At 43.7% G+C, this 19490-nt stretch overlaps 1 protein-coding gene across 2 annotated transcripts in view; it reads left to right on the top strand.

Moving 5' to 3' along the window:
- PKD1 (polycystin 1, transient receptor potential channel interacting) overlaps window positions 1–19490 on the top strand; it is a 185255-nt gene that overhangs the window by 103685 nt on the left and 62080 nt on the right. For both annotated transcript variants that reach the window (XM_056535584.1, XM_056535585.1), the window contains exons 11-18: window positions 1455–1586; window positions 7282–7457; window positions 7538–7671; window positions 8747–12360; window positions 12858–13007; window positions 14261–14404; window positions 15050–15329; window positions 15432–15645. In XM_056535584.1, the coding sequence (XP_056391559.1) occupies window positions 1455–1586; window positions 7282–7457; window positions 7538–7671; window positions 8747–12360; window positions 12858–13007; window positions 14261–14404; window positions 15050–15329; window positions 15432–15645 (4844 nt within the window). The remainder of the gene's footprint in view (window positions 1–1454; window positions 1587–7281; window positions 7458–7537; window positions 7672–8746; window positions 12361–12857; window positions 13008–14260; window positions 14405–15049; window positions 15330–15431; window positions 15646–19490) is intronic.

Below are 19490 nucleotides of genomic sequence, written 5' to 3'. Positions count from 1 at the left end.
AAATCAACTGGTGCCAGAAAGTTAAACATATTTGTAAATGACTTATTTTTAAAAATCTTAATCCTTCTAGTATTTATCAGCTGCTGTATGCTCCAGAAGAACTGTACTTCTGTCTGGTCACAGTGCTCTCTGCTGACACCTCTGTCCATGTCAGGAACTGTCCAGAGCCGGAGAGTTTTGCTATGGGGATTTGCTCCTACTCTGAACAGTTCCTGAGACAGACAGAGGTGTCGGCAGAGAGCACTGTGGTCAGACAGAAAAGAACAACTCAACTTCAGCAGCTGATAGGTACTGGAAGGATTAAGATTTTTTAATAGAAGCAATTTACAAATCTATTTAGCTTTCTGGAGCCAGTTGATATATAAAAAAATTTTTTTTTTTTTTACTGGAATACCACTTAAAGATGTGTGTGTGTGTATATATATATATACACATCTATATAACAGCTGTCGGCAAAATGCTCTTTTTGGCTGACCACAATCTCTCCTGAGCATTTATGTGTTCTGAATGGTTAGAAGTGGGGCAGCAGATTGTCTTCCTGAGAGAGTCCTAAATGCCCGATTCTTCTCTCCCCGAACATTTGTTGTCGGGTGAGAGTCATGAGGCCTCTATACACATACAGATGTTTAGCCGGGACCATCAAAATTGTCTGGTTTGGCTGACACATGTTCAATATGTATGAAGGCATTAAAGTTTAGGCTACGCAGCATCTTTAGTTGCACCATCTCTGGTTGTGTCTTTTGTAGCACAGTTACTCTTTCAGGAGACCCTCTCAGCACCCTACAGGTATCCTAAAACCACCCAAACCAAATTTGTTATATACTTAGTTCAGATTGTGTTTGGTCGTCCATTGTTGGCCTCACCACTCCCGGCATGATGATGTGTTGTCCATAATGCTGCTCTATGACATGGCTGCGGTATCCAACCACTACTTGTTCCTAGTTGGGTAACATCATTTCACCATATTTCACTACCTACCCTGCCCATGAGGAGCTTCACGGGAATTTCCAATGATATAGAAATGGATCAAATAATGGCCCATGAGGAGCTTCACGGGAATTTCCAATGAGATAGAAATGGATCAACTAATGGCCCATGAGGAGCTTCACGGGGATTTCCAATGAGATAGAAATGGATCAAATAATGGCCCATGAGGAGCTTCATGGGGATTTCCAATGAGATAGAAATGGATCAAATAATGGCCCATGAGGAGCTTCACGGGGATTTCCAATGAGATAGAAATGGATAAAATAATGGCCCATGAGGAGCTTCACGGGGATTTCCAATGAGATAGAAATGGATCAAATAATGGCCCATGAGGAGCTTCACGGGGATTTCCAATGAGATAGAAATGGATCAAATAATGGCATCCCTATGGGGCAGTTCCCCCTATGTCCAGCTACAGGTCTCCTTCTCTAGTGTTATGTACCTCACCATGTTCTCCTATCTTACAGAACTACGTACCAACCGTGGAATCTGGATCGGACGTTGTCTTCAAATGGACTGTAGACGACCGCTCATCTCTTACCTACTACTACACTGTCTTCAATGTCATCTACCAGCATTCAGCTGTGTACAAGCTGACGGTAAGAAGCTTTCTGTGATATCTCTGGTCCCCGAAAGCGTCACCGCATCTTAAAGGGGTACTCCACTGCCCGAGTGTACGGAACATTTTGTTCCGAACGCTCGGTGCGGGGGTCGTGACGTCTCAGCCATGCCCCTCGTGATGTCACAACACGCCTCCTCAATGCAAGTCTATGGGAGGGGGCGTGGCGGCTGCCACGCCCCCTCCCATAGACTTGCATTGAGGGGGCGTGATGTGACATCATGGGCGTGGCAGTGATGTCATAACTCCCTCCGCCCACACCCAGCATTCTAAACGAACGCGGGGTGCTGCACAGAGATCATGGAGGGATAAGGGTATAGCGGATAAGATGTCTAGGGGCGGAGTACCCCTTTAAATACATCATAGTCCGTGCAGCTTGCTCCACTTTGTTACCGCCTCTGGGCGAAAGTACAGTGGTCCCTCAACATAAGATGGTAATCTGTTCCAAACGGACCATCGTTTGTTGAAACCATCACATGTTGAGGGATCCGTGCAATGTAAAGTATAGGACAGTGGTCTACAACCTGCGGACCTCCAGATGTTGCAAAACTACAACACCCAGCATGCCCGGACAGCCGTTGGCTGTCCGGGCATGCTGGGTGTTGTACTTTCGCAACATCTGGAGGTCCGCAGGTTGAAGACCACTGTTAGAGGAAGTTGTACTCACCTGTCCCCGCCGCTCCGGACCGTCACCGCTCGTCACCGCTGCCCTGGATGTCGGCGTCCATCGCTGTCTCCGCGTTCCTGAGGTGTCCCCGACGCTCCAGCAAGGCCTCTGCTTCCCCGGCATCCGCGCGCTCCGTCACCGCTATCACGTCGCTACGCATGGCGCTCCTATTGGGTGACGGGACGGCGTGCACAGCAAAGTGATGACGTCGATGGAGAGCGCCGACGATGCAGGGGATCCTGAAGAGGACGCGCCGGAGCCCCGAGGACAGGTAAGTGATCGTCAGCGGACCACACGGGGCACCGCAAACAGCTATCCGGTGGCAGCTGAAGCAGTCTGCGCTGCCGGATAGCTGTTTATGCGATGACCCCGACATAGAAAAGCATCGTATGTTGATGCTGCCTCTGAGAGGCCATCGTATGTTGAAATTATCGTATGTCGGGGCCATCGTAGGTCGGGGGGGGGGGGGGGGGTCACTGTATACATCAACCTGCTGTAAGGCTCTGTTTACACCTGTGTTGTCTGTTTCTGTCATAGAAGCAGAAAAAACCAACATGGCGGAGTGCAGGATCCCCCACACGCTGGACACCATGGGTGCCCAATGGACCCCGTTTAGGGTGGGTTCACACCACGATTTTGCTATACGGTTTCGGCATACAGTTTCATATACAAAAATAAAAAAAAAACGTAAGGAACCATACAGAAAACAATGCCCATAGACTTCCCATTCAAAACTGTATGCACCATAACGTATACGGTTGTCTCCGTTTTTCAAACCGTACGTTTTTTTTACTTTTTTTTTTTCCGGACAGAAAACCGTGGCCTACCACGGTTTTTGGTCCGGCTGAAAAACCGTATTAAACCGTATATGTTTGTTTTTTTTTTAAACATGGGAGTCAATGGGAACCGTACAGAACCGTATGTGCGTACGGTTTGCACCATACGGTTTTTGACTTTGCACAGTTTATTTTTTCTTGGCATTTCAATCAAACAAGTGAAACTTTATTCATAATGGAGTGAAAAGATAAAAACGTATACAGTTTTTTCTTAAAAAACGGATGCAACCAGACATCATTTTTCAAACCGGATACGGATTACAACCGTGTACAGACAACTGTACACACGTTTTGATACAGTTTTAGTCAGGTTTTCAGGAATCCGTTTTTTTTTAAATCAAAAACCTGATACAGGAACCGTATTGCAAAAACGTGGTGTGAACCCAGCCTAACTTATGATAGGGCCTGTCAGGTTGCTTCATGGTATTTGCAGATTTATCTGCAAAAATTGCTAAATTATTCCAGTCAAATGTGTGGTGGTGACTGACGCCGTATAAGTGTACAGAACCAAGTGCCAAGTTAGTAGGAAAAACTGTGGGAATACTCCTTTATTCAGGAGCTTTCTGGAACAGTAAATGCGCACCCCATCTTGCGTAATGTTTCAGTGTGAACTCGTTCTCAAGTCTGTTTTAGATCGTGAGCTTGATTCATCGCCCTGCGATTCAGTCTTTATGAAACGGCAGCTGGAAATGCTATAGAACAGTGGTCTCCAACCTGCGGACCTCCAGATGTTGCAAAACTACAACTCCCAGCATGCCCGGACAGCCGTTGGCTGTCCGGGCATGCTGGGAGTTGTAGTTTTATATAGCCAAAAACAAAGAGACCCACATTACTAATATTATTTCAAAAAGTATAACAATCTTTATTAGACAATAAAAAACAATTTTAAAAATTAGTAAAAGGCAGAGGATGACCTTACGCAGGAGACAACAAGTGCCGGTGGACCTGGTATGGGCGATATAGGCATTCAGTCAAGAGCATACATAGTATAAGGCTGGCGTAGCTGCATACTTATGATATCGTAACAATAGATATAATATCTAACATACATTGATGTAACATAGGGAGCAGCAATGCAATATAACAAACATAAATAGGAACCCAAGATGGGTAATACCTAAAAAGACTACCTGTCATATACCCAAAGGCCAGGAGCACCAAGCACCAACACCCCAACGCACGTTTTGCGTATGGGCTTCGTCAGGGGGCGTGACGAAGCCCATACACGAAACGTGCGTTGGGGTGTTGGTGCTTGGTGCTCCTGGCCTCTTGACTGAATGCCTACATACCAGGTCCACTGGCACTTGTTGTCTCCTGCGTAAGGTCATCCTCTGCCTTTTACTAATTTTTAAAATTGTTTTTTATTGTCTAATAAAGATTGTTAGACTTTTTGAAATAATATTAGTATTGTGGGTCTCTTTGTTTTTGGCTATATAGTGGTACCCCCGGGACCTACATACGGCACGTATTGTTTTGCCGTTTTTGTTGTTTTGGCTAAATTGAGTTGTAGTTTTGCAACATTTGGAGGTCCGCAGGTTGAAGACCACTGCTATAGAAGGTTGATAGTTACTGGAGAAGCGGGAAAGTGAGGAAGCGAGCGGAGGCTGATCGTCTCTCAGCCCGTGTGGGATTGTGCTGTACACTCCTTCACCATGACTTGGCGGCCCATGCTCTGCTTCTTCTTCCACTAGCAATTACATAAAGGGCCCCCTATCCCCACGTCGTAACTCTCTGAGCCCGCTGCAGTTCTTTTTGAGACCCCCGGTGGTTGGTGTGGCTGCATGACGTCTGTGAGTAGTGCAGGGCTGGCTGTGCTGTGGAGGGGAATTGTCGACCCCTTTCCTACTCTCTTCTGTGTCCTTCACTTCCTAGAACACCATTTGACCAAATGGGCACTCTCATTAAAACTCATTTTTTGCTATGTCACTCCTTATGGTAAATAAAAAAGATTTCTAATATACTTTGGTTAAAAAAAATTAAGTTTTCTATGTTTTATTTGTGCTTAAAAAAGCTCAAGAGCACTTTTTCCACCATCTCATATACAGACTTAGGACCGAAGTCCAAACACAGTAAGTGCAGCCTGGAGTGCTGAGGGGGGAGGGTGGGGCGGGGGTGGTGTCCAACCAACAGCATATGGCAGTTAAAGGGGAATTCCAGGAAAAACTTTTTTATATATATCAACTGGCTCCAGAAAGTTAAACAGATTTGTACATTACTTCTATAAATTTTTTTAGCTCCTCTCACACTTAAAGGTGTATTCCAGGAAAAAAACTTTTTTTTTATATATATATCAACTGGCTCCAGAAAGTTAAACAGATTTGTACATTACTTCTATTATTTTTTTTTTTTAATCCTTTCAGTACTTATGAGCTTCTGAAGTTAAGGTTGTTCTTTTCTGTCTAAATCCTCTCTGATGACACCTGTCTCGGGAACCGCCCAGTTTAGAAGAGGTTTGCTATGGGGATTTGCTTCTAAACTGGGCGTTTCCCGAGACAGGTGTCATCAGAGAGGATTTAGACAGAAAAGAACAACCTTAACTTCAGAAGCTCATAAGTACTGAAAGGATTAAGATTTTTTTTAATAGAAGTAATTTACAAATCTGTTTAACTTTCTGGAGCCAGTTGATATATATAAAAAAAAGTTTTTTTCATGGAATACACCTTTAAGTGTGAGAGGAGCTATGATTGGATGAGGCTGGACACACCCCCCCCCCCCTCAGCACTCCAGGCTGCACTTCCTGTGTTTGGACTTAGGTCCTAAGTCTGTGTATGAGATGGGTGATAATGTGCTCTTGAGCTTTTTTTAAGCACAAATAAAACATAGAAATCGTCAAATTTTTTTTAAACAAAGTATATTAGAAATATGTTTTTATTTACCATAAGGAGTGCAATAGCAAAAATTGTTACCCTTTAACACTTGAAAAAGAGAATATAGATGACGGCCCTCACCATACAGCAGCAAAATCTTTATTGTAGAAGTCGGTGCATAGAGGACATCCGCAGGCAGAGACAGTGAGTACAGGGGTGTACACAGGACAGTCAGTTTCACACGACGCGCGCACTTCCTCTAGCCGGGACACTGTCCCGGCTAGAGGAAGTGCACGTGTCGCGTGAAACAGTCTGTCCTGTGTACACCCCTTTACTCACTGTTTCTGCCTGCGGATGTTTCACGCGACACGCGCGCGCTTCCTAGAGGAAGTGCGCGTGTCGCGTGAAACAGTTTGTCCTGTGTACACTGTCTCTACCTTCAGATGTCCTGTATGCACCGACTTCTACAATAAAGCAGAGATGTTGTAGGCGGGATCCTTGCACTGATTTAGCCCTTTTCTTGTGTCTAACTTCAAAGTGGATGTAAAAGCAAAGTAGTCACCAGTGATTTCTCTGACTAGAGCCCCTCGTGACTATACATTGGTGATCGGCTAAACTAATGACAGCAAATACGCTCATTACAGCCCACTTGTCAGATTACAGAGAAAAAAAAATAATATGTCACTCACTAGGTCATGAAGATTCTTTACATGTCTTTTTTATGTGTCGAGCTTCTGTATTTGGTGCACAAATCTTCTCTATTCTGCTGCTTACTCATTCTGACATCCGCTGCTCAGGAAGGGGCGTGTCCGAGGAAAGCACTGAGCCTGCCCTCACTCACCGTGTTTTCACTTCCTCCCTGAATCTGCTGTGCTGTGATGGCTCTCTTCATCCAATCACTGCAGGCTGCTCTGTTTTCATGCTGCAGTCTGATAGGACAGGAGTGAGCACAGAGGAGTGGTAATCCTGTTTTCAAGTCCTGGACTTAGTCCCTGGCTGTGCTTGAGCTGGGACAAAGATGATGCATCAGCCGGACAGGATTATGTCCAGGAGGGTATGGGGACCCCTAGTGGTCTTTTTACATTTAAAAAAAAAATTTTTTTTTTTTTATAAGCCTTTTTTTTTCAATAATTTTTTAAAATAAAGTATGTTAGAACTGTTAAGGTTTTGCCGAGATGTACAACATATAAAACGTTTTTGAACCTGATAGTGCCCATTTCATAGAGAAGAATTGGCTTTTCGCTCCTCTTAGTAAGCCCTATTTGGCCAGTGTGCTACTCAAGTAGGGCTCATCCAGGCACGGCTAGGAACGTTTTGATCCTTTGCACCGTTGGCCGCTTGGTAATGTTGTGTTGTACTCCGCAGCTGACTGCCTCCAACCACGTCAACAGTGCCTCCTTAACCTACAACGTCACAGTAGAGAACATGAACCCAATGCGAAGTCTGCAAATCAATAGGGTCCCAAGCATTGTGACCCAGAATGCATTGCTTGATCTCTCGGCCACCGTCATGCTGGACTCTGCAGTTGAAGCCACATTCAGGTGAGTTTCCTCTAAGTCATCTGTACCACGTAAATAGGGAAGACTCGGAGACTGACGTTGCATTAATGTTTTTTTTCTAGGTGGACATTTGGGGATGGCACACAGCAAGATCATCATTTCAAGCCTCCGTATAACCAGTCATTCCCAGTTCCTGATGCGTCTGTTCATATGGTGCTTGTAGAGAATAATGTCACCCATACCTACCTGGAATCCGGTAAGATATTTGTCTTAAAATTGCTCTAGTGTACACATAATATAATAATAATAAAATACTGTAATACTGTAATACGTAATACTGTAATACGGTTATACTGCCCCTTGCGGGCATGCTGGGAGTTGTCGTTTTGCCACAGCTGGAGGCCTAAAGTTTCTAGACCACTGTCTAGACACTCGTTTGTATTGTGAGGTGGTATCTACATCTTCCAGGTGAACTAATATTCCAGGTGTGTTTTCCTATACAGTAGACCACTGAAAAAAATCACATACCGTACTCTATTTTTCTTTGCCGCCACTGATCGATATAGTGCACTGTATGGCGGTACATGTCAGGCTGCATTCACACCACGTTTTTGCAATACAGTTCCCGTATAAGGTTTTTGATGAAAAACGGATTCCTCAAAACCGGACTAAACTGTATCAAAACGTGTGTACAAATTTTAACCCGTATACGGTTTGACAAATGATTTCCGGTTGCATCCGTTTTTTTAAGAAAAAAACATATACGTTTTTAACTTTTCACTCCATTAGGGATAGAAATTCCAAGAAAAAAAAACTGTGCAAAGTCAAAAACCGTATGGTGCAAACCGGATTGAACCGTACGCACATACGGTTCTGTACGGTTCCCATTGACTCCCATGTTAAAAAAATTTTATACGTTTTAATATTGGTAGACTACGGTTTTGGGTACGGGAAAAAAAACAGACAAACCATACAAGACGCAAAACAGACACAACCTGATGCATCTGTTGGCATACGGTTTTCAATGGAGAGTCAGTGCATACGGTTTTCAATATGGTTCCGTACACTTTTCACATTGAAAACGTATACGGGAACTGTATTGCAAAAACGTGGTGGGAATGCACCCTCAGCTGTATATGGAGGAGTAAAGCCTCCAATGTAGACCTCCAACGTATGTTGTCAATGCTGTGCGTACATAGCAGAACTATACCTACAAATATAAAGTGCAGCTTTTTGATACCCGAAAATGTACATAAAAATTAGTAACTGAATATGTCACTTTTTTGGGGGGTTAATCGAAATTAATTTTGCCACAATTTTTGTTCTTCCAGGAGAATACAATTTGACGCTGGCTGTCTTCAACAAGTACGAAAACACGTCGCAAGCAATACCCCTGCAGGTTCAAGAGTCTTTGACCAACTTGACCATTGTTACAGATTCTCCAGTCCTGGTCAGTGGAAAATCTGTGGTTTTTACGGTCATCTCTAAACCCTCGGCTTTCGGTGTCCTCTACACCTGGGACTTAGGCGATGGCACCTTCCACTTCAATACCAGCAAGTCAGTGTTGAATCACACGTACGGCACCATCGGGACGTACGACATCACCGTCCGTGCTGCCAACAACATCAGCGAGGTCTGGGCAGTGAAGACCGTCCATGTTTACGAGGAGGTCACTGGCTTGGTGGTGTCTTCTGATGAACCGACTGAGAGAGGCCTACAAACCTTTATCAATGCTTCTGTGGAAACTGGGGACAATATCACATGGAGCTTCTACATGGGCGATGGGTATATATTTGAGGGTAATGAGCCTATGATCAACTATACGTATTGCAAAGATGGGAATTACACAGTTAACGTAACTGCTAGCAATGCAGTGAACTCCTTGTCAGAGCTGCTTCTAGTCCATGTGTACGTTCTGCAGGTCCTCAAAATAGAGCCGTCTACTTGCATCCTGGAAAATGCAAATGTCACCCTGAAGGCATATGTTACAGGGGACTATGAACACTATACCTTTAACTGGACTTTAGGCAATAGTTCTTCAAGTATCACCATTAACGGGAACCCATCGGTAGAGTATGACTTCTCAACTAGCGGAATATTCCCGCTTACCCTCATACTCTCCAGCCAGGTGAACAAGGCCTATTATTACTCCAATGTTTGTATCGAGCCTGAAATAGTAAACGTTACCCTATTGCCATCTCAGCAGAATATAAGTCTTGGCAACGAGAGTCATTTCCAAGTCATTGTCTTCCCCGCCTACCAATATCGCTACATATGGGACTTTGGGGCAAATGTTTCTAGATATAGCGGTGGGACAGAGGTCCACTTCTTGTACAAAGTTCCTGGTGTGTATCAAGTCACAGTGTCTGTGTTCAACAATGTCTCTTTTCATAATGGAACTGCGTTGGTGGATGTCCAAGAACCCATCGGGACCATCAGAATTGAACACAATGGGACACAATTCTTGGAAGTAGATCAGATATACTTATTTTCAGCTGTAGGGAGTGGGACTAAAGTTCAGTATCACTGGGACTTTGGAGATGGGAGCACAGTTGAAGGTCAGTCTGTCACATATGTTTATAACACCACAGGAAGCTTTACCATCATCCTAAGTGGCTTCAATGGTGTAAGTAGCAGTAGAACCCATATGAACATCACAGTCAAGACTCGAATACATGGGCTAACTATGAACGCCACCAGGACTGTGGTGCCTCTGAATGGGTCTGTGACTTTCTCAGCCTTCCTCCAGTCAGGAGACGATATCCGATATTCATGGATCCTATGTGATCGTTGTTCTCCTATATTTAGTAATTCAACCATTTCATACACTTTCCGCTCTATCGGAACGTTTAATGTCATCGTAACGGCTGAGAACGAACTTGGTTCCCTACAGGATAGCATTATAATATATGTATTACAGACCATTGAAGGACTTCAGATTACGACAGGCGAACTGGTCAACGATTGCTGTTTCCCAACCAACAAAAGCCTACCATTACAGGCCACGATCAAAGATGGGACCAATATTTCATATAGTTGGTTTATCCTAAAGAATGACAGTATTATTCAGGGTGGTGCTGGCAAAACCTATCAGTTCTTGAGTATGGAGCCAGAGATGTATACCATTATTCTGAAAGCGGTCAATATGTTGGGAAATGCAAGCGTCAAGATCAGCGTGGTGTTTGTAGAAACCCTTGGCCAAATACATCTGTTGGCCTCTCCGAATCCAGCTGCTCTTAACACAACAGTCAACATTTCTATGAGTTTAAGCAGTGGGTCTGGGGTTATGTACACTTGGTATCTGGAGGAAAGTGTGGTTTGGTTTACTTATGAATCCTACATCTTGTATAATTTTCAAAGCCCTGGTCCGAAGGAGGTTCGTGCTGTGGCCAACAACACCTTAGGCTCTGTCAACACAACAACCACGATCTTCATTGAAGAGCCAATCGGGGGATTATCCATAAATTGTCTTGACAATAAGGGAAATTATGTACCCACAGGGACTACCTTGTACCTCTCCGGCCGTGTTCAGCTTGGTACAAATGTGTCATGGGCTTGGAGTATTCCTAATGGGACCACTGATGGAAAGGCGGCCATTGTTTCCTTCGAGAAAGCAGGTTTCTCCACAGTCAGTCTCAACGCCTCAAATGACGTGAGCTGGGAAATTGCTTACAAAAACTTCACCGTGCAGGACAAAATACATGGTCTAAAACTGCTAGTGAGCAAGATGGTAGTGGAACCGGGGGAGTTAGTCACCTTCAACATCAGTTTGTCTGCTGGCTCCTCTGTCAGCTATGAACTGACCATAAATGGAGACTTCTCCATCGTTCTTAATGGTAGTAGTTACACGTATGAGTTTACCAAAATTGGTGGCTATCCTGTGACGGTGGTGGCACATAACCAAGTGAGTGAAGAGAGGGACACAGTCATGATATCTGTGCTTGAAGCTATACAGAACTTGAAACTTGTAAATTGTTGTGAAGTTGCCATACCAGCCGGGATCGATAAGACCTTCAGAGCAGAAGTCAGTCATGGCTCTCTGGTTGCCTACACTTGGTTGTTCGATTTGCAGGGTCACTCTGCTACTAGCTTAGCCGGCAGAAATGTAACCTATACACCGATAGGTGCTGGAAGCCTCACCATACACATCAGTGCATCCAATGCTTTGGGGAGTCAGAACATCTCAGTGATTATAAAGGTCCAAGAACTAATTGTTGGGCTCAACTTGATTCCGGTCAACGCGTTTGTGAACAGAAGTGTCACCTTCAATGCAGTTGTGAGTCCCAGTCCTTTGGATGTTAGGTTTGAGTGGTCCTTTGGAGATAATACACCTTCTTTAGTCACATACTCTGCATCCGCCAACCATACTTACCAGGCACCCGGAGACTTTAGGGTGAAGGTCAATGCCTCCAACCTCATCAGCTTTTGGGTCTCCGAAATAACCGTCACCACTCGAATTCTTCAGTGTGAAGAACCAGAAGTGCAACTGGAGTTGCCGACTCAAGTGATCATGAGAAGATCCCAGAAAAATTATATTGAGGCTGAAATCAATCTCCGTGGATGTATCAGCTACCAAACCAAGCACCAATGGGAGATATACAAAACAACTAGCTGCCTACACTACTTCGAGTCTGACAAGGTCCACCTTCTGAATGTGGATATGAGCCGACCTCAGCTGGTAGTACCAAAACTGGCTCTCGAGATCGGAGACTATTGCTTTGTCTTCTCGGTGTCATTCGGAGACACACCATTGTCTAGAAGCAGTTTTGCCAATGTTACAATGTTGCCAAGCAGATTGGTGCCAATCATTGATGGAGGGTCCTATAGAGTGTGGTCAAGTAGTCGGGATTTAGTATTGGATGGGAAGAAGTCTTATGACCCAAACCTGGAGGAAGAAGAGCAGACTCCCCTCTCATATAAATGGTCGTGTACAACCCTGACAAAGGTAAGAGGAAATTTGTGAGCATAGGACACTTACTTGAAGTGGACTGAATAGTATACCGTCTTGAGTTACATCATGTCTTCTCTAGTCACATTTAAATGGGTATTCCGGCCAAATACATCTTATCCCCTATCCAAAGGAGACGTAACGTCACACCACGCCCCCTCTCATAGACATGAATGGAAGGGTCGTAGTGTGACATCATGAGGGGGCGTGGTGTGACATCACGAGGAGGCGTGACGTAACATCACATCTCCAGTCCCGGAAACAAAGAGCTTTCCGAGACTGGAGACGGAGCCACAGAGATCACAGGGGGCCCAGCGGCGGGCCCCCCATGATCAGACATCTTATCCCCTATCCTTTGGCTAGGGGATAAGGTGTATTTGGCTGGAATACCGCTTTAAAGCTCCATATTAAATGTTATATTGCTTACACTACACCTCCATGATCAGTGCAGGATGATTTATAATTCTAAATCTATGTTGTGTCCTTCTGTTTAGAATTTAGAAAGTGTGACATGTAATTCAGGAGTCACGTCAGATTTGGGAGAAATGTTCATTCACAAGTCAAAGCTGCAACCAGATGTGGAGTACACGTTTTTTCTGACTGTCAGTAAACCTGGAAGACACCATGAGTCCATCAACCAAACGGTCAGTGACTACTAAGATTCAGATGGGTTGTTAATGTTCCTCTATGAATTTTATATTTCTGTACTGTGTAGGGGGCAGTTATATTCTTGTATATAGGAGCAGTATTATAGTAGTTATATTCTTGTATATAGGAGCAGTATTATAGTAGTTATATTCTTGTATATAGGAGCAGTATTATAGTAGGTATATTCTTGTATATAGGAGCAGTATTATAGTAGTTATATTCTTGTACATAGGAGCAGTATTATAGTAGGTATATTCTTGTATATAGGAGGCAGTATTATAGTAGTTATATTCTTGTATATAGGAGCAGTATTATAGTAGTTATAGTCTTGTATATAGGAGCAGTATTATAGTAGCTATATTCTTGTATATAGGAGCAGTATTTTAGTAGTTATATTCTTGTATATAGGAGCAGTATTATAGTAGTTATATTCTTGTATATAGAAGCAGTATTATAGTAGTTATATTCTTGTATATAGGAGCAGTATTATAGTAGTTATATTCTTGTATATAGGAGCAGTATTATAGTAGTTATATTCTTGTATATAGGAGCAGTATTATAGTAGTTATATTCTTGTATATAGAAGCAGTATTATAGTAGTTATATTCTTGTATATAGGAGCAGTATTATAGTAGATATATTCTTGTATATAGGAGCAGTATTATAGTAGTTATATTCTTGTATATAGGGGCAGTATTATAGTAGTTATATTCTTGTATATAGGAGCAGTATTATAGTAGTTATATTCTTGTATATAGGGGCAGTATTATAGTAGTTATATTCTTGTATATAGGAGGCAGTATTATAGTAGTTATATTCTTGTATATAGGATGCAGTATTATAGTAGTTATATTCTTGTATATAGGGGCAGTATTATAATAGTTATATTCTTGTATATAGGAGGCAGTATTATAGTAATTATATTCTTGTATATAGGAGCAGTATTATAGTAGTTGTATATAGGAGGCAGTATTATAGTAGTTATATTCTTGTACATAGCAGCAGTATTATAGTAGTTATATTCTTGTACATAGCAGCAGTATTATAGTAGTTATATTCTTGTACATAGGAGGCAGTATTATAGTAGTTATATTCTTGTACATAGAAGGTCTAAATATTGCCGAAAATGTTCATGGTTTCTGCACAAAAACAAACAAATTTAATTAAAATCAGTTGCAACAGATCTTCATAGTAATGGATGTCAGTTCCAAATATATTCAGATGTTGTACGTCTTTGCTTTCATTGCAGGTTCTGATTAAGAGGGGCAGCATTCCCATTGTGTCCCTGAAGTGTGTGTCTTGCAAGGCGCAGTCTGTGTATGAAGTAAGCGCCAGCTCCTATGTTTACCTGGAGGGGTCCTGCACTAACTGTCTGGACGAAGCGCGGTCTGGGGTAAGATGTGCACTTTGTCCTCCAGTCATCCTTGATGTCATATATCCAACAAGCTCTCTCTAGGTCAGGTGGAACAGCATCTGTAAGACGGTAACAGCCATGTTTGAATCCTGATAATAGAGTCCCTATACCAGTGGTCTTCAACCTGCGGACCTCCAGATGTTGCAAAACTACAACTCCCAGCATGCCCGGACAGCCAACGGCTGTCCGGTCATGCTGGGAGTAGTAGTTTTGCAACATCTGGAGGTCCCCAGGTTGAAGACCACTGCCCTATACGTTCCCAATGTACTGTAACTATTTTTTTGTAGCAGTATATAAGAGGTTCAGGGATGACTGATGTCGGCAGTCACGCCCCCTCCCATAGACTTGCATTGAGGGGGCGTGGTTGTGATGCCACGAGGGGCGTGGTTGACTACCGCAGCACAAAAAACAGCGTTCGGAACATTTACTTCCGAACGCTGGCCAGTGGAGTACCCCTTTAAGGCTTGACCGTCAGGATTTGCAGCAGTTCTGTTTTCTGGCACTTGCCTTTAGAATTGTTGGCTGCCCTGTCTTGTTTTGGTGTTTTAAAAAAAATACAGCCCCTTTATAGACTGTTTGATATCAGTTTTGATATCTTACTGAGTGACTTTATTTTTCCTGCAGAGATGGACAGCTCAGAGCTTCAGCAACAAGACCCTGGTCCTCAATGCCAGCACCACGACCACAGGAGACCGAGAGCTGAACCTCGTACTCAGACAGGGAGTGTTAAAAGATGGAGAGGGGTACAAATTCACCCTTCATGTTAGCGATCCCACCATGGAGGAAGAGGGGTTCGCTTCTATAGATCTGCTTCCGAATACTCCACCCACTGGGGGAACCTGCAGAATCTTTCCTAATGGAACCATACATGCCCTGACTGACCCAGTCCACTTTGATTGTACAGGTCAGTACTCACTTGTGCCACACACATACCTGGCACTGGATGTTCATATGACCTTCACCTTCATTCTTCATTATAAACTTCTCGCCTTGCTCATCTTTGTAGGGTGGAGAGATACAGAAGATGAGGTGGCTCTTGTTTTCATCCTGAGGGCCAAGCGCTGCCGCGGCGGGCACTGCGATGACTTCTGGGTATACAAAGGCAGCCGGTCAGAACACATCACCTTCCTGCCTGTTGGGTACCTGGAGTCCAACTTCAAGGTGGAAATTTCTATTCTTGTTCAAGACCAGCAGGGGGCGATAGCAGTCGCCTTAAACCAGTAAGTGGTTGCAGCAAATTTTTCACCTATATGACAGTAAATGTAGAATTAGACTGATCATATTTCCTTGGGACAAAAACGACATTGGGATAGCAAAAACGGGATGGGGTTATATATGTTTGTAAGCCCCTATGCTGCTCCCGTGTATAGTTGTAGGCCCCTATACTGCCCCCATATATAGTTGTAGGCCCCTATACTTCCCCCATATATAGTTGTAGGCCCCTATACTGCCCCCTTATATAGTTGTAGACCCCTATACTGCCCCCATATATAGTTGTAGGCCCCTATACTGCCCCCATATATGGTTGTAGGCCCCTATACTGCTCCTGTGTATGGTTGTAGGCCCCTATACTGCTCCTGTGTATGGTTGTAGGCCCCTATACTGCCCCATATATAGTTTTAGGCCCCTATACTGCCCCATATATAGTTGTAGGCCCCTATACTGCCCCATATATAGTTGTAGGCCCCTATACTGCCCCATATATAGTTGTAGGCCCCTATACTGCCCCATATATAGTTGTAGGCCCCTATACTGCCCCATATATAGTTGTAGGCCCCTATACTGCCCCATATATAGTTGTAGGCCCCTATACTGCCCCCCATATATAGTTGTAGGCCCTTATACTGCCCCATATATAGTTGTAGGCCCATATACTGCCCCTATATATAGTTGTAGGCCCCTATACTGCCCCATATATAGTTGTAGGCCCCTATACTTCCCCATATATAGTTGTAGGCCCCTATACTGCCCCATATATAGTTTTAGGCCCCTATACTGCCCCATATATAGTTGTAGGCCCCTATACTGCCCCATATATAGTTGTAGGCCCCTATACTGCCCCCATATATAGTTGTAGGCCCATATACTGCCCCCATATATAGTTGTAGGCCCATATACTGCCCCCATGTATAGTTGTAGGCCCATATACTGCCCCATATATAGTTGTAGGCCCATATACTGCCCCCATATATAGTTGTAGGCCCATATACTGCCCCCATATATAGTTGTAGGCCCCTATACTGCCCCATATATAGTTGTAGGCCCCTATACTGCCTCATATATAGTTGTAGGCCCCTATACTGCCCCATATATAGTTGTAGGCCCCTATACTGCCCCCATATATAGTTGTAGGCCCCTATACTGCTCCCATATATAGTTGTAGGCCCCTTTACTGCCCCCATATATAGTTGTAGGCCCATATACTGCCCCCATGTATAGTTGTAGGCCCATATACTGCCCCCATATATAGTTGTAGGCCCATATACTGCCCCCATATATAGTTGTAGGCCCCTATACTGCCCCATATATAGTTGTAGGCCCCTATACTGCCTCCATATAAAGTTGTAGGCCCCAATACTGCCTCAATATATAGTTGTAGGCCCCTATACTGCCCCCATATATATAGTTGTAGGCCCCTATACTGCCCCCATATATATAGTTGTAGGCCCCTATACTGCCCTATATATAGTTGTAGGCCCCTATACTGCCCCATATATAGTTGTAGTCCCCTATACTGCCACCATATATAGTTGTAGGCCCCTATACTGTCCTCATATATAGTTGTAGGCCCCTATACTGCCCCCATATATAGTTGTAGGCCCCTATACTGCCCCCATATATAGTTGTAGACCCCTATACTGCCCCAATATATAGTTGTAGGCCCCTATACTGCCCCATATATAGTTGTAGGCCCCTATACTGCCCCCATATATAGTTGTAGACCCCTATACTGCCCTCATATATAGTTGTAGGCCCATATACTGACCCCATATATAGTTGTAGGCCCATATACTGCCCCATATTTTATTGTAGGCCCATATACTGCCCTCATATATAGCTGTAGGCCCATATACTGCCCCCATATATAGTTGTAGACCCCTATACTGCTCCCATATATAGTTGTAGGCCCATATACTGCCCCCATATTTTATTGTAGGCCCATATACTGCCCCATATATAGTTGTAGACCCCTATACTGCCCCCATATATAGTTGTAGGCTCCTATACTGCCCCCATATATAGTTGTAGGCCCCTATACTGCCCCCATATATAGTTGTAGGCTCCTATACTGCTCCCATATATAGTTGTAGGCCCCTATACTGCCCCATATATAGTTGTAGGCCCCTATACTGCCCCATATATAGTTGTATGCTCCTATACTGCCCCCATATATAGTTTAGGCCCCTATACTGCGCCCATATATAGTTGTAGACCCCTATACTGCCTCCATATATAGTTGTAGACCCCTATACTGCTCCCATATATAGTTGTAGGCCCCTATACTGCCCCCATATATAGTTGTAGGCTCCTATACTGCCCCCATATATAGTTGTAGGCTCCTATACTGCCCCCATATATAGTTGTAGGCCTCTATACTGTCCCCATATATAGTTGTAGGCTCCTATACTGCCCCCATATATATAGTTGTAGGCCCCTATACTGCCCCCATATATAGTTGTAGGCTCCTATACTGCCCCCATATATAGTTGTAGGCTCCTATACTGCCCCCATATATAGTTGTAGGCCTCTATACTGTCCCCATATATAGTTGTAGGCTCCTATACTGCCCCCATATATATAGTTGTAGGCCCCTATACTGCCCCCATATATAGTTGTAGGCTCCTACACTGCCCCCATATATAGTTGTAGGCCCCTATACTGCCCCATATATAGTTGTAGGCCCCTATACTGCCCCATATATAGTTGTAGGCTCCTACACTGCCCCCATATATAGTTGTAGGCTCCTATACTGCCCCCATATATATAGTTGTAGGCCCCTATACTGCCAGCATATATATATATAGTTGTAGGCCCCTATACTGCCCCATATATAGTTGTAGGCCCCTATACTGCCCCATATATAGTTGTAGGCCCCTATACTGCCCCATTTATAGTTGTAGGCCCCTATACTGCCCCATATATAGTTGTAGGCTCCTACACTGCCCCCATATATAGTTGTAGGCTCCTATACTGCCCCCATATATAGTTGTAGGCCCCTATACTGCCCCCATATATATAGTTGTAGGCCCCTATACTGCCCCCATATATATAGTTGTAGGCTCCTATACTGCCAGCATATATATATATATATATATATATATATATATATATATATATATAGTTGTAGGCCCCTATACTGCCCCATATATAGTTGTAGGCCCCTATACTGCCCCATATATAGTTGTAGGACCCTATACTGCCCCCATATATAGTTGTAGGCCTCTATACTGCCCTCATATATAGTTGTAGGCCCCTATACTGCCCTCATATATAGTTGTAGACACCTATACTGCCCCCATATATAGTTGTAGGCCCCTATACTGCCCCATATATAGTTGTAGGCCCCTATACTGATCCCATATATAGTTGTAGGCCCCTATACTGCGCCCATATATAGTTGTAGGCCTCTATACTGCTCTCATATATAGTTGTAGGCCCCTATACTGCCCTCATATATAGTTGTAGACACCTATACTGCCCCCATATATAGTTGTAGGCCCCTATACTGCCCCCATATATAGTTGTAGGCCCCTATACTGCCCCCATATATATAGTTGTAGGCTCCTATACTGCCAGCATATATATATATATATATATATATATATATATATAGTTGTAGGCCCCTATACTGCCCCATATATAGTTGTAGGCCCCTATACTGCCCCATATATAGTTGTAGGCCTCTATACTGCCCTCATATATAGTTGTAGGCCCCTATACTGCCCTCATATATAGTTGTAGACACCTATACTGCCCCCATATATAGTTGTAGGCCCCTATACTGCCCCATATATAGTTGTAGGCCCCTATACTGATCCCATATATAGTTGTAGGCCCCTATACT

Source organism: Hyla sarda, chromosome 8 (genome assembly GCF_029499605.1).
Source record: "Hyla sarda isolate aHylSar1 chromosome 8, aHylSar1.hap1, whole genome shotgun sequence".
Classification (NCBI taxonomy): Eukaryota; Metazoa; Chordata; class Amphibia; order Anura; family Hylidae; genus Hyla; species Hyla sarda.
The sequence above is the reverse complement of the archived record's forward strand: the minus strand, read 5'-3'. Positions and strand labels throughout refer to the sequence as shown.